This window comes from Aphis gossypii, chromosome 3 (assembly GCF_020184175.1).
Source record: "Aphis gossypii isolate Hap1 chromosome 3, ASM2018417v2, whole genome shotgun sequence".
NCBI classification, from domain to species: domain Eukaryota; kingdom Metazoa; phylum Arthropoda; class Insecta; order Hemiptera; family Aphididae; genus Aphis; species Aphis gossypii.
The window spans coordinates 16,770,510-16,787,122 of NC_065532.1; the positions used below are offsets into that span (position 1 = coordinate 16,770,510).

The 16,613-nt window shown below is 25.4% G+C and overlaps 2 protein-coding genes across 6 annotated transcripts in view; both read right to left on the bottom strand.

The window, feature by feature from the left end:
* Positions 1-40: 40 nt before the first annotated feature.
* On the bottom strand, positions 41-8,054 carry LOC114126413 (ATP-binding cassette sub-family D member 3). 2 transcript variants are annotated; one of them, XM_050203408.1, is made up of 14 exons: positions 7,852-8,054; positions 7,575-7,767; positions 7,244-7,403; positions 7,125-7,164; positions 4,222-4,488; positions 4,115-4,141; positions 3,978-4,048; positions 3,738-3,918; positions 3,461-3,673; positions 2,838-2,907; positions 2,666-2,760; positions 1,892-2,403; positions 1,457-1,772; positions 41-446 (listed from the first exon to the last, which is right to left on the bottom strand). In XM_050203408.1, exons 3-14 carry the CDS (start codon positions 7,369-7,371, stop codon positions 369-371), a joined length of 1,998 nt encoding a protein of 665 aa, XP_050059365.1. In that variant the 5' UTR covers positions 7,372-7,403; positions 7,575-7,767; positions 7,852-8,054; the 3' UTR covers positions 41-368. The 2 variants fall into 2 exon arrangements, with proteins under 2 accessions (XP_050059365.1, XP_027846157.1); XM_027990356.2 differs by lacking the exon at positions 7,575-7,767.
* A 4,149-nt stretch (positions 8,055-12,203) lies between these two features.
* Positions 12,204-16,613, bottom strand: part of LOC114126415 (GTP-binding protein Di-Ras2-like) — a 50,742-nt gene continuing 46,332 nt past the window's right edge. For 3 of the 4 annotated variants that reach the window (XM_050203414.1, XM_050203413.1, XM_050203415.1), the window contains exon 5: positions 12,204-15,934. In XM_050203414.1, coding sequence (XP_050059371.1) covers positions 15,809-15,934 — 126 coding nt within the window. In that variant the 3' untranslated portion in view covers positions 12,204-15,808. The remainder of the gene's footprint in view (positions 15,935-16,613) is intronic. The other variant, XM_027990357.2, reaches the window with a different exon arrangement.

Below are 16,613 nucleotides of genomic sequence, written 5' to 3' on the forward strand. Positions count from 1 at the left end.
TTTGTCAGTCATAAACTGAAGTGATGCTTAACAAAATGAATACTATATAAATGTATAATAAAATAAAATATTTAGTTATAACACAAATATAAAAATTATATATTTTGTACAATAGTACAATAAATAAATCTAAAACCGATCTATTGGTAAAAAATAAAAATCAGCATTACAAAAACTTAATAGCTAACCTTGACAATAATATTTTAATTATTAAATACATTATAAATAAAAATTTGATCTATTAACACCATAAACAAATAGGCACAAGTTTAAGAATTAGGCAAGATTGAACCAAATTATTACATATACATATTATAATATGTATATACATAATTATTTTTAAAGCTATAATAATATCACCCACGGATTTATGAACCAAATTCCTCAGTGTCTGAATCAATCTTGTTAAATTGGAATAATCCTCTTCCATCCATTTGTAAATAATACTGAAAAGTAATAACAATGATTTGATTATCATTGTAAAGATCAAACAAATATATCATAGATTTCTCAGTTTTTTAACAATTAATTATTTAAGTACATAGATAACACATGTTATACAATGCATAATATTATATTAAATAGCACAGAGGTATAAATAGTTGAATGAGTTAATAAATATTGAGTTTGTATATTATTTTAAATTGTAATGTACATTTTTTTTTTTTTTATTAAATCTAGCAAATTAATCAATAAATTGATGGTTTATTATTTTATTATTAACATAAAATAAAGTTATCATTTATATTATTGTCTGAATATTATGAACTTCAGTACATAATTAATTTTATTAAATACGTATGTACACATTGAAATATGCTTAGGAAAAATGTCTAAATAGCAAATTATTTAATTCAATATTAATAATGAAAGTTTTTTGAAAGAAAATTAGTTATTACAGTCAAGTCTCAATAACGTAATGTTTTGTCGCATGGTAATTAATGCATATACACTCAAAACAATATATAACTTGATAACTTTATAAAAGTTAGAACTACTTTCATTCCCCAAAAAAAATTTGGATTATCGAGACTACAGCATACATCACAGTGCATGCCAACAATTATTAATGGGTAGAAAGTAAAATTTATTCAGATGATTTTTTTAATTTTTCTAGTATAAATTAATTACTATTGACTATGTAAGTATTAAAACTAATAAATATTTATAAAAATAGACAAAAGTGAAAAATCATATAAGTTACATATTTAGTCAATGAAATATATTGGTAAATCCAAAATTACTTGGAAATTTATAATTATTATTTGAGTTCTATGTTATTGATTAATTTATACCAGTATTTTTATGATTTAAATATAATAAGTTATACTAAGTATCTTTTAGTTCACATGTCACCAGAGTACCAATGCAGTGCATAAATTAATATCATACCTACTGAATATTCTAAAGTAGGTACGTAATACGGTATTACAAAAAATTTAATATTAATACTTACATCGTGATGTTTCCATAAAGATTTGCGATGGCTGACTGTGAAAAGTGAAATACCAGCATCACGACAATATTGATACATAGAACCTTCAACATCAACACTAACTGCACTAGTACATTCATCTAATATTGCAAATTGTGGTTGATGATAGAACAATCTAGCCATGGCAATACGTTGTTTTTCTCCTCCAGACAATACATCCATCCAATCAGCAACAGTATCCCAACCTTGATCTCTTTGCAATAAATATGATAATTGTACACGTTCTAAATGGTTAGCAATGTCTGCATCAGTTTTTCTACGACGCTGCATTTCCTCCCTAAATAATAAGGTTTTTTATTAAAATTACAAATTACAAATTATGATTGACGCTGACCCATATATAAAAATATAATATGATACTATAGTATCATAAAAGAGCACTTAATTTACACATACTTTGTATGAGGATATGTGACTTGATCCCTCAGTGTACCTAATGTCATATATGGTTTCTGTGGAATATAAAAGAGTTTGCCCTTTGGAGGTTTTGTTAAGGTTCCACCAAAGAGAGGCCACAATTCACCAAGTATTCTGAATAAAGATGATTTACCACAACCATTTGGCCCACATACTAGCACATTCATGCCTGATGTAACTTCAAATGATAATTCCTCAACTAGGATATCACCATTAGGTGTTACAAGAGGCACCTTATCAAACTTAATGATATTATCTTTAGTTATAATACGACCAGAGTTTGGTACAAGTTTCTTTTCATTCAGTGATGAATTATTATCAGTCAACATAGTCCGTACATAATGTCCTTTATTAAGATCAGTTAGAACAGTCATGATTTCTGTGACTCTGGCAGTGAATCCAGCTAAACGGGTCATATCACGGCCAGCTAACACTAAGCGACCAATAGCTTCAGCTAATTTCACCAACATACGACCCATTGTATAGTAATTCTGCAATTGAAATATTAACATATTAATAAAAAATAGAGAAATGAGTATCTATTTCCTCATCAAAAATAGTTTTTAAATAATATGCATAATTATTGATCTTTATAAAATATAAAATAAACAATGACATTTTTTAGAGCAGCATGCTTAATGCTTAAATCATTTATTTTAATAAAATAAAATTTTCAAAATATTAATGACATTTTTTAATTGAAATATATCAGTTTTATACTAGAAAATATTAATGACTTTATGTTGTACTTACTCGAAAACGTTCATTTTGTGAAACGTTAGATAAATATGATTTATTATTCATAAAAGGTATACTAACAGCATAAAATCCAACAACTGTAGCAATATCTAAAAATTATAAAACATTTTGAAATGCAATTTTTATTCATTTTGTAATTGTTATATCATGAATAATTTTAACTTACATTTTCCAATAATATTATCAACAAAGCCCATGTACACTCTGAATTCAAGGAATTTTCTTAAGTGATTTGTCTAGAAATAATTTAAAAAATTAATTAAACAGAATTTTAAATTTAAATTATTAAACTATACATTTTTTTTTTTAATTCTTAAAACTTAATTTACAATTACACATTTATCCGATAATAAATACAATAATATTGAAAATTAGTGTTAAAGCAATGATAGGATTTTATTAGTTTTAGTAAATTATAGATACTATCAAAGTCAAATGTATGATATAATATATATTAAGGATTTAATATTATAACACATACATATACAGAGTTTAACTATTTTTTTTATAGTCTATTTGACATTATTGCATTTGTCAAATAGATGAGTTACATCCTGTATATACAAGGAAATATGAGCTTTTTTTTGCAAAAATTATTTGAAAAATAACTTATTTTATAATAAAAAAGTTGTGAATATTAAATAATGTATATTTGAATAGGAACTATGTTAAAAGTAAGTAATTCTAATGAGAACAAAAATTAAATTATACATACAATAAAAAAGTTGTAATAAAAAATAATAAAAAAATAATTTTTAAACTTAATTACAAATCAAGTATAATACTTACTAATTTATTAAACGAGGCTAACACAGTAAGTTTTTCTCTGTTGTTTCCATTGTAAAAGGCTATTTCTTCAGAATTAGTGATCAACCTGGAGTTAATATATCGGTATTCACCTTCTAATTTTTGTTCTATTACAGTCATTCTACCAGTTGGTCTACGGAGATAAGTTAGAATAAATCCAGATACCATCAAATAACCCAGCATGACAGAAGGAGTCTGAAAAAAATTTGTTATTCCATATATTTTCAAATTTAACTTGGGACATATTTTTAACATTTACTTCAAATCCTAATGTAGATGTTAATTTGTAAACATATATTATAATATCTAAAAATGGTTTACAGATATTGGAATATAAATCAGTGAACATATCACAGAACTTATCGACATCAGCTGTTAATAATTGATCAGGATTTGATATTCGGTTGTCCAAATTATTTATCTTGTAGTAAGTATATCCTCTAAAAATGATAGTTATAACTTTTTGTCTGTTTATAAAATGTTTTTACAAAACAACTACCTTAAATAGTCATCATATAAGTGACGTGACAATCTAGTTCTAAGTCTAAGCTTCAATTCTCCAATACTCCACTGTAAATTGTAAAAATATGAATTAATACTATATTATACCACTCCAGTTGGTAATTGTAAACTTACTTTTAACACATTATTGACCAAAGAAATCTGAAAAATGATTAATATTAATTATTAATTACTTTCAAATAAATTTACTGAAACAATTATAGATAAATAATTCTACTTACAATTGGCATTCCAGCAAAAAAGTATAATAGTTGATTCTTAAATAATTCTTTGTTCATACTTATAATTGCGGTTTCAACAACCGTTCCAGTCTGTATCATCCATATGTCACTATAAGATCTAGCTGTTAGTGATGCAGCAACAAGTAAGAGTAATCCGAATTCTGGAGATGTAAATCCAGGAATAATGATTTTTAAAATAAGAAAGAGTTGTTTAATAAAGCGAGCATTAACGTGTGCTTTATTTGCATTTTTTTTTTCTGCCGATTTCTGCACAAATAATAATAATAATCAAGTTAGAGTCTGTGTAGGAAAGAATAATTTTTAGTTCAGTGCAATATTATTTTATACAATTGTAAAAATTATAATTTATAACACATGTTTTGCAAAGTTTTCCTTGTCAATTGTTGTTTAAATTCTATTATTATTTTAAATAGCTAATTGTTTCAAATATTCTGCTTCAGATAATCAAATAATTTAAGTTGTCATTTAAAATTAATGTTAGTAGATAATGCATTTCTCCACCTAACAAGGGAGAACATTTGAGAGGGTTAAAAGTGTTATAAAATATTAAAATTGCAAGAGTTCAATACTATAAAAATCATACTTCATAATATTATAATTTATGATCAATTTAAATCTAGGACTTATATAATAAATCATTATTATACATTAACTTTATTGTATGTACATACAGATAATGCATTATGTAAGTTTATTGTAATAACATAACTTGCAAACATTATTTTTATTTGCTGCAATAATGCAATATAAATATATAATAAATTAATATTTACTCTTTATTTCTTATTTTTAAACAGAATTTTTGGAGGATGGAACTGCTAACTTTGTGGCTTAGAAAAATAAAACATCTACTTGGTTATTAAATTAAATTATATTATATATTATATATTATAATATAGATTTTTTAAGTGCACAAAAAATTAAATCAAATTTTAATTATTTATTGTGTGCATATTTTAGTTTAAATAAGTGCAAATTAAAAACATGTTTTTTTTTAATGAACACCTAATTGTAAGTCTATTTATTAAAAACAAAAAAACACATGCATAACTAAAATTATCCAAGGTTAAATTATAGCTTAATATAGGTAAGGTAAAAAATTATAAAATGTATATCAGTATATTTTATTTTATGCTTTTTTCGATATTTTTAAATACATTTAAAAACAGGTTAAGCCTGTTACAGAATTGTTAACACATACATAATACAAATACATGGTATTATCTTCATGGTTGTTTGATAAATAGATATATGTATGTATAAAAACAGAATCTCAAAATAAAGTAAAATGGCCAAGTAATATTGTTGATAAAGTAAATATTTAACAAATAAGCTTTTCAAATTTTTCAAGTTTTTAATTTTTATTGGGCATGTGAATACCCAAAACTAATTTAAGATGAAAAGATAAGCATTATATTTATGATAAAATAAGTTGAAATTGTATCAATATTGAAATTAAACTAATCTAGCATCCTAGCAATATCCAAAAATAATTTAAGATGAAAAGTTAGGTAAGCATTATATTTATGACAAAACAAGTTGAAATTGGATCAATATTGAAGTTCAACTTGTCTAGCATCCTATATTCATGAAAACTTTCAACAGACAGCAAGAACACAATTAATGAGGCTAGGTATTAATTAAGTAAAGAAATTATATAATAATAATAATTTAACTAATTGACTAAATGTTCACTTTAACCTTAATTTTAATTTAACAATGTGTGAATTTACTTAATTAGTTTATGTATATATTGTCTAAAAGTATATAATATTCTTAATTCGTAATATATTATTAACTATTTGTATAGATAGTTGATATTTTAATGTTAATATTAATATGGAATACCTAGTAGCAAATTGAGGTTGTTTAACAAGTCTAAATTTAATTTAATTTATAGGGTGATTTATCAAGTATGTGTCCTCTTTTTTCAATCAATAATACAGTTATTTAAAATCTGATTTTTGGAATTCTCAAAGAACCAAATTTTTAAATTTTTGAGATTTTTTATATTACACATTTGGTACATAAAGTGAAATTGGTCAAGTTTTGATTTAGATGAAAAATTTGAACATATAATAGTAATACTTTATACCAAATATCCGAGAACATTTGACATTTTTTAAAAAGACATATCTACAGGTGGATTTAGATTGATCTTGTATTTTTCATTTTAATGTTTGCTTATGAAACTGTATTAAGCTTTTGATTTGTAAATGGCAACATATATTTTAATTAGACAATCAAAAGCAGAATGCCTTTTCAAAAAAAAAAAGAAGTATGAATATTAAATTTGAATAAATAATTCTTTGTTAATAATTATCATTTTAAATTTATAATAAGAGGAACATATTACATAGTGACGAGGGTTACCCATGTTAAATGCCGCTTCATCTAAGTTTAAAATGCTATACAATGACCTCAATGTTTTCTTTCTAATGAATTCAATATATTAGTCAATTCATTGAAATGTGAATAAATTAACATTTGAAATAACACTTTAACATTAATATTTTAAGCTTGTTATTATTACTGTTCTGTTTCTAGGATAGATTATGTTAATTCCATAAAATTGATATGTATGAGTTAAAAAAAAAAAAAATTATACTATTTAAAAACTTTTTTTTAGCTATATTACCTATTCAGTTATTTTGAAAATTAAACGTTTTAAATATTTCAAATGTATTATATATATTATTATAAATGCATGTCAGTATTAATATTATTTATGAAAAAGTAAAATATATAAGAAACTGTCATTATAAATTATTTAGTGAAGTTTGAAAATAATCTAAATAGACCTAGTCATAAATAAATTTGGCTTTCAAACTACTGCAATTTATACAATAACTATTGTTATTATAAATAATATTTGAACTCACATCAACTATGAGGTATTGTATGTCATTTTCCGGAGCTCTCCTATTAAAAAAATATAAATGTTTAGTTTCAAAACACTTCTAGGTACATTGATGTTATAGAAATTAACTAGAATATTTACCTTTTAACAGTCTTCTTGCTCTGGAGAGCATATTTCTTTACCAGATAAACTAACAGCGGCACTCCAGCAACGGCACCACCGATAACTGCATTTTTTTGAGTCACGTATTTGCTCAAAACCGGAGCCATGGTTCACACAAAAAGAGTTAAATTAGGATATTCTTGAATACGCCATAAAAAAAAAAAAAAAACAATAAATGTTCAATTAATAATGGTATTTGGTAACCAAAAAAGACAAATAATTAAATAAGTAGTTTTTCAAAAAAAAAAAAATAACTATAATATATTATTTTAAACTGCGTGAAAGCTACCAGTCGGTGGTTGGTACTCACTGTACTGAACAGGCACATACGTAATTCGTCTATAACAACAATAATTACGGACGAGGGAGATTGGAGATGGTTGTGCGGACGGCTAATATGTACATTACACTCTACAGAGGTGGTGGTGACGGTGACCCACAACACACTAACGAGTTGAGAGCAGAGAGACTAACGGTCTACGATATTTCAGCTGTTACGAAAACTGAAAACCGATGAAACGAACGTATACGAGTTTGTCGGGTTCCACCACTACTAAAAATGTTGACGCGAAAATACGACTACTAACCTTCATAGGAGGAAACTATACATTGATAAAAACTCGTATTGCGGCGCTACGGCTCTACTGTCTGCTGGTCTATAATATTGTGGGTAGCTGGTATACTCGGCACGACCCGACTGCAGACAACAATGCACAGTAAATAAAAAAAAAAAGGATTATAATTGACCGTTCAAATGCTGCTTATCTCCACCTCTACTCGCCACGATAAGACAAAAAAATCTGTAAAATACCAAACGGTAATAATATTATTATTATACATATTATAATATACGAATAACGTTGTGTTTTCGTTTTGACCGATTGATAACGCGAACGACCGGCATGGAATAGAAAGGGGCATACTTGGCATAGCAATCTCACGCACGGTCGTCCACAGGTGGCTCTACCGCTTTCCGAGAGACCAAAATAATAATTATTAATAAAAAAAATATGTTTATAACGTTACGTAAGATATTATTATAATGTACAATGTTGATATGATATTGTTTGTTGATCCTCTCCGAAATAATATCCACGAGCGTAACAAATATTTCAGTCTCGATTCGTCTACAGTTTTTAAAATATTTAAACCCTTTCTATAAAATATAATATTCTAAGCAGCATTTTTAATCTCGAATAATTGTTAATGTCCCTTATACAGAGTGATTCACCTAATATACTCTCACTTCTATTGTTTCTTTAAAACATGCAAATTTTGTTAAACTTATGTTTTTGGGGGATTTGTATGTAGTATGTACCTATACACTCATAAGGACTGTATTTTAAAATACCTACTTCATACTTGGGTATGTGTTTTAGACCGTCTAAGGAGTGACCGAAAGAGATACAAATACAAATTTTTTTTTTTCAAATGATGAGATTCGACATATTTTACAATGAATTATTTAGTAGATTTTTGTTGAAATAAAAACTTTCGGGCGGTGTAGAAGATGGACACGCGTTTTTCTCTTGATTGAATGATTAATGGTTATCTTCCATTAGGTATTTATACTGATTTGTGAATAACGGATGGTGTGATGGCTTTCAGTCGTGGCACAAAATCGCGCTTACAAAAAATACAACAACAAACAAAAAAAGTGTTCGTAGCACGATTGAACGAAAGAGAGTGGCCTTTGGCCTTTGCATCCGATTACAATACATTGTACGCGACGTCGTGACGTGATCCCCCGTCCCGTCTTGTGTCGTTAACGGACATTGAGAAAGAGTTCGAATCGGTCGTGTCTATGGTGATTGGTAGACGAGTAAGCGCTCGTACAGTGTACTTGAAACAATTGTGTGACGCATAATATTAAAAATACAATAAATTAAAAATAGGTTTGATGAAGTACCTAAAAAATAGATGTAATATTAGATCCAGTATTTATACTCGTAGATACAATTTTTACAATATAACTGATAACTGATTTTTAAACAATTATTGACCTCGAACTCATTATCCTTAATAGGTACTTACACGACGTTAAAAACTCTACTCGTTCGAATTGTTATATGAATACATCAATAAGGGTACCTACTTCTCATTTGGTATCACCGTAGGAAATTCTTAATAATGTTAAAATAAAACATTAAATAAGATTATTAGTATACTTAAAATGTCTAAAAATCATAATTAATTATTACATTACATTTTGAGGGTACTGCTATGTTGTCTTGAATAAAAAAAAAATAAAGATAAAAATAGGGGTCAACATGTTTGTTGAATCAAAGAACATCTACACAAAACAAGTTTATGTAATATTATTAAAGTGTAAAATTCCATATTTGAATTGATAAAAAATACGATTTACCATCTAAAATCAAATTTCACTTTATGGATGGAAAATTTATCTTTTTGATAAGTACAATTTGTTAGTAGATCACATTATATCACAATAATACGTTAATTGTTAATACTGAAAAAAATAGCATAGAAACTTAATCCGAAGGACAAATAAAAGATTGATAGACGACTAGGTAAGAAAACTGCGCCTGTACAGTATACAATGTACATACTAGGCAAGGCGACTCAATGTTCTTAGACGGAGACGGAGAGTAGGCAACTTAATGTGCAGGACGAGGATAAGAAATGAGTAAGATACGCAGTGAATTAAAAATCTTACATTTGCACTGCAATAAGTTGTATTCTATTATTTACATTAAATTTATATGCTTCAATTAAATTGAGTTGTATGATTACGTTTCTTTTAAGAATTTGATGATGTTTATGGGTATTTATTTTGGTGTCACAGGTTTGGTTGTAATGTTTCGATTTTCTAATCTAACTGACGTCGTACGTGATTTTATGATGTTTGATTCTCATATTTTCATATATTTTCGGCATTCTTCTACGATTTTCTTAACCGTGTAATCAATTTCGTATGATTTACATATTTTATAAATGTATAAGAACTTGGGTAAATATTGATTTTAATTTGCATATTTTTATGTAGTGAACGTTAAAATTAGTTTTTGTTGAAACAGTCATGGCCACTCCGAAATGTCTAAGATCACTATATTAATTAAGCTTAAATATTACTACGCAGGTACCTACTAAACAATATTTATCATCATTCATTAAAGATATTGCATATTCTAAGCGATTTATTTATTATAATACTGAAATAATATTTATTGTAAATTGACGGTAGTATTGTTGTCCGTATGGGCCTGAGAGGGAGACAAATTAGTCATTAGTAAGTAATGACCGAGTCATTCGCGGATCACATGAGTTACACATGCGTACACATATTTTGTATATTGTTTAGCATTTTGTGATATAGTATTTTTCAAGGCTAGGAAAGTTAATGCAATTTTTAAATTAGTTGGGTTGTCAATTATTAAAATTAAATTAATAGATATTTTAAATAGATTTAATACGTTTAATAATACTATATTATATTATACTTGTACTGGTTAAATTAGTTTTATCAACCCGTTTACCTATCTGTTCAATATTTTAAGTGGTTTAAGTGTGTATCAGTGCATCTGTTAAGTAGCCTTACTTAAATATTTGAATAATTGTAAAATAACTATTATTATAATAGGTAGTCATAAAAATTGTTTAATAACAACACGACACGTTGCGATACCTATCGGAGTTTCACTGTGACCGCAATGTACATTTTTTAAATTGTATTTTAATAATAATAGTTATATAATATACCTACATATTATCGGTATGTATCTGCATTGGTACCCACACCTATAATATTGTCAATAACAACTTGAAAATAATATTATACTATTATCATTGTAATTTGTATTAGTTTGTGATAATATGACATATGAAAATGAAAAATATATAATTTGAGCACATAGACAAGAGAATTTAATCAACTAAACGTCCACTGGCGTGTCTGTGGTGACGCTTTCTCACATTTTGACAAAAAAAAAAAAAGAAAAATGTTTGACGGTTTTCGGTACAGGGTGTGATCAGAACTTTTTGACGATCAAATTATTCAGTAAGTACTTACGTGACGCGTAGCCTAATACATAGTAAATAGTAATAATAATTTAATGACTATATTATAATACGGTTAAGCATGTGGCGTAACCTAACCAAATCTAGATCTTTATGATCATATACCATACGTTGTCAATATCGTGTCAGTGGTGTGCAAGTAAACTCCTATTCGTGATCCCGATTCGCGTTGATTTTTGGTGAAGATAGCGGATACTTGAAAGCACATTACACCGAGTACATGAATAGCTACAACGTGCGAAGGTAGTTTTCTGTGCTGGGCAAACAACAGTAACATACGAGTCTTGCGGGACGAGAAAATTTCCTGAAATGTATACGTACTCACGTAGTAACGTTATTGATGTTCTAAGACATAGGTTGATTATATTTAGGTATATAAAACGGGACAATAGACAATTTCGGCTCAATTCTAAAAAAAAAACCTCTAAAAATTGTATAGGTACTGTGATTTTTATGATTTTATAATATTTGGGGTCATATGATATTACATTGTCAAATTTTAGGATAATAACTAAATAGTAAATAGTCGTTTCTATTTGAATATGTTATCATAGTATTTATAAATTATAATCAATGGCATGTCCTTTGTGCAGGCCACCAGTCCTTGAGGCAGATGCCCTAGAAATTATTCGTTGGCGTTTTGTAACCACCACTGCCAAACTATAGCCTTGTGAAATATTTTCATAGCCAGTTAAATTTTATAATATTGTCGAACATATCATGTTGTATAATGTAGATCTTCTATATCTACATATAATTAAGTGTATCCGGTATCCACATTTCCCATATTTTACATCGTGTAAAAAAAAAAAACAATATTATTATTTTTCATAATACGTATGTATTGTTATATTATATAATTTATAAAATGGTTATATTCTTATTTAACTGACAGATCGTTTACAATATTTTGGTTGGTAACAATAATATTATATTTTATATTGGTAAACTAAAACTAAATACTATATATAGGTAGGTTGAAGATGGTAAATCAATACTATAAAAATTATAGGCCTTTAAAAATACTGAAAACAAATTATCGTAATAAAAATTTGTTTTCAACATGGTAGATTTATAAAATATCATTAATTTATAATAGACCATTGAATATAATAATAATATAATATTAGGTATACAGACATTTTAAGTAATATTGTTAGAACTTATTACTTATAGGTATATTATACTATATTATATGATCATTTGATTGGTAAAAAGCAAAAAGGGTAGTTTTACTATTTTTTAAATTTAACAATTTCTATTAGTAAGTAAAATATATCATTATTGTACTGAAAATTAAAATATTTAATTATTAAATGGCCAGAGGAACTCTAACACTTGTAGTTAAAAAAACTTTAACGATTGACATGTTGACCAAGTCAGTCAACCCATAATAATATACACCATATCAAAATGAAACCCTTTTTCTTTTCACCAGTAGAATTTTATCCGTATAAAATGTTTAATTATAACAAAATGTATGATTATGAATTATGATGATTAATATAATATTTGTTATTTATTTGTAAAATTTTTTTGATATTTAATTGTTCAGATAACGGGTAAAAAGTTGGTATGACTATTGATAATAGTCATTGTAACTATTCTGAGTTCATATAATTTTCTTAATAAAATACAATTTTTTTCTAATATATAGTCTTAATTCAATCGTAAAAAATGTAATTAAATCTCAATAATACATTGTGTGACATTGTTATTATAGGTAGTTAACATTTAAATGTTCAAACAATTCACGCATGATATCAAAATATTCTTATTTATTAATATAATATATACTCTTAAAATATAATAATAATACTCTTATCTTAAACGACTTAAACAGTATACAATATATAATATGGTCATATAATAGGTATGTGTATAAAACTTTTATGAGAACTTTATCAGTTAGAACAAATGTTCTAAATTATTCATATAAAATATTGTCTGATGGAGACACATAAAATTTAAGTTGGAAAATGTATAAATATATTTAAAATATGTAACTATAAAAAGAGTACATTTTATTTATATAATTAATATAAATTTAATTAAAATTATAACAGGTATCAAACAAATTAATACATAATGAAACTTAACATATATTATACTTAATTTTGTACCTAAAATATCATTATTAGGTACTTATTAGTTATTATTTCATACCTACAATTTGAAATCTACACGCATTGGTATACATATATAATATATATGTAATATAAATAAACCTACACATAAAAATTATATTCATTCTATAAAGTTTATAAATGTATCAACTTATTATATTAAATAAAAAATGTATTTTGGATTTTTAATAGGACTTTAAAAATAATAATTTTGGTCGAACGTGTATTTAAATTTTAAATATTTAAGTTTATAATGTTTAACTAACTTAACCATATAATAGTGTTAACGTCTAACGAGGAATATTTTAAATAATTATTAATATTATTATTGGTACGTATAGGCTATGATCTATATTCAAAATAAAATAATTAAGTATGTAAGTACCAAGAACCTATTTAATTTTATAAAAATGTGTTAATAGATAAGCAATACAAATATGATAAAATATATGACGAAATTACATTTAATTACCAATTATTTTCAAAATATTCTTTAGCGAATGTAAATTTTAAGCATATACGTACTTTGAGTAGGTTGTTTATTAAAATAATTAAGATCATAATTTTCAATTTCTCAGTACCTAGTACCTACCGAGTATAGTAATATTATTAATGTCAAATAAGTTTGGATTAGTTGGACAAATAAAAATACACTCAGAAAATGTTCGGTACAAAGATTAAACATAATAATAATTGTACTATTGCGTGTCGTATCCTAGTCGAAATGATAAAACAACTGTTAACACCATACGTTTGAGCCACATTAATAAATTGCACGCAATGTATGTGGAAATAAACTTCCATTGTTTGTCATAATTAGTCAGAACTCAAGAGATTACTTATCGAGTAACATATCCTTAATGTGTATAGGTACTACGATGTAGATGACAAAGTAATACATTTTGTTCCTTATCAAAATATATTAATTTTTTTCGTAATTTTGTTTATTTTAAATGATAATTTAAAATTTTTTTTATAGCTTATTTAAAATGCACAAGAGAATATTTTAAGATCTTAAGTACCATACAAGTAATCAAGTCATTTTGGGCCAAATTGATAAATAGACGTAAAAATAATTTACCAATTCACATGAACTCCAGTCCTACTGATAAATAGTAATGGTTGACTATCGATTAGGCGTCTAGCTATGCATGTATAGGCAACTAGTTAAGTTTAAAAATGTTATTATTAATTAATAGCAATGACAATAATATGAATTCATCTAACATTGAAGTTAAATAAAATTTATTTTATAACCATCTAATTTATTTTGTTATATTATTATATGAATATTTATTAATTATTAGACTTTAGTTTCAATAAGAAAATTATTATCTAATTATTTATATATAATTATATATTATATTATATCATAAATATTTATAGCTATCATAATCAGGTTGAAAAATAAATAATATCTAAAGAAACATTGCACATACAATAAATTCATAAGACACGATTAAAAACTAAACGAAAAAAAAAATGAATTTTTAAGTAGGTATTCATATCACAATTGGTCGAACATTGTAAATATAGCGATATCTGACAGTAATAATAATCCACAAATAATCGCCTGACAACACAGATTTCAATATATAAATATTAAAAAGTAATTAGATCAATTATTTAGTTTTTGAATATTTATACATATAGGTAGTATGTCTTAACGATATTATGTGTAGTATTGGTTAATAGTTTAATACTTAATACGATTTCCTATACGATTTTATATTATAATTATTGTTCACTCTGTTTTACGTTATTTATTTGAAATACTTTACACATGTATTGTAAAAGTTTTCAGGATTTAAACACGGTCTCATAATGTATCTATTTCAAATTTCTTCCCTATGAAATGCATTGATTGTATGCGTTTACTAATACTGTTTCTTGGTATAGATTGGCATTGTGCTGACTTGTTTCATAATATTATAAACTTCGTTTTATTTTATTTTAATAGTTATATTAATTAATAATAAATATATTATACACTGTTAAAATTTAGCGTTGTTCATTTTAAGCAAAAAAAAAAAAAAAGTATATATTATATATTATTTTTAAGTTGTCTGAATATAATATATTTCAATTTATTAAAATTGTGTGTCTTAAAATAGTAGGTATTAATAACTATTATAACCAATCATGTAACCATTGTATAAAAATCAGTTATATTGTAAAGCTAGAATTTCTTAAAGCTGATTTTACGCCTCAAAACATTATTTAGATCTTGAGTGTTCATTTGATATCATGCAAATCATTTACAAGAACAAAATAAATTATTTTACTTATTAATTCTTGTTCATATAAGCGTCTAAAATAATCAAAATAAGATTATTATTATTATTTTTTAATTTAATATTATCATAGGTCTTCTGTATTAGGCCACTGTGCAGGAATTTCTTTTGAGCATGTAACGTCCTTTGGTCGATCCTGAACGGTTATCCACGTAATTTGGCAGGGACATACGTCTGCGCCTTACAGCTGGACTCAAATTATACTGAACCTAAAAAAACATCAAAGGTTCAATTTTAATCAACTGCAAGGTGAATAATTTATCTAGTTTTACCATGCATCATACGTGTGTTATTTTATTCTAATTTGTGTTTTCTATAATTTGATTCAATAATTACAAGAATAAATTCATGATAGGTATTTCTTTTAAGTCATTGATTATTATTATAACATTAAAAAATTGAAAAATATTTTTAAAGAGATAAAAATATTTTATTTTTTTATTTTAAATAATAGTATGGTATTTATTAATCAAAAAATTTGTAACTAGCAAAGTGATATCGTTGTAGTATATAGTCCTATACCACAATTTATTTGAGACGTTTTGCTTACGATGTAGTTATTTATATAATCATAAAACAGATGGTTATATACTCATAACTTAATATGGAAAATTATTCAACTTAAAATTATTATTTAATTTTCTGTATATTATCGGTAATGTGAACAATCCAAGCATTATATATATATATTGTATATAGGTACTATAAATACATAATGTATTACTAACTGTTGTATGTTTTTAAGATATATTCATAAACGCGTAAGTAATAACAATTAATTTTGAAAAGGTATTTTAGAGGTAGCTACACAATATTATTTAATATATAAAATAAGTAAATTTAATCAAAATTTAATTTACAACCATTTATTATTTACTAAATAATTCC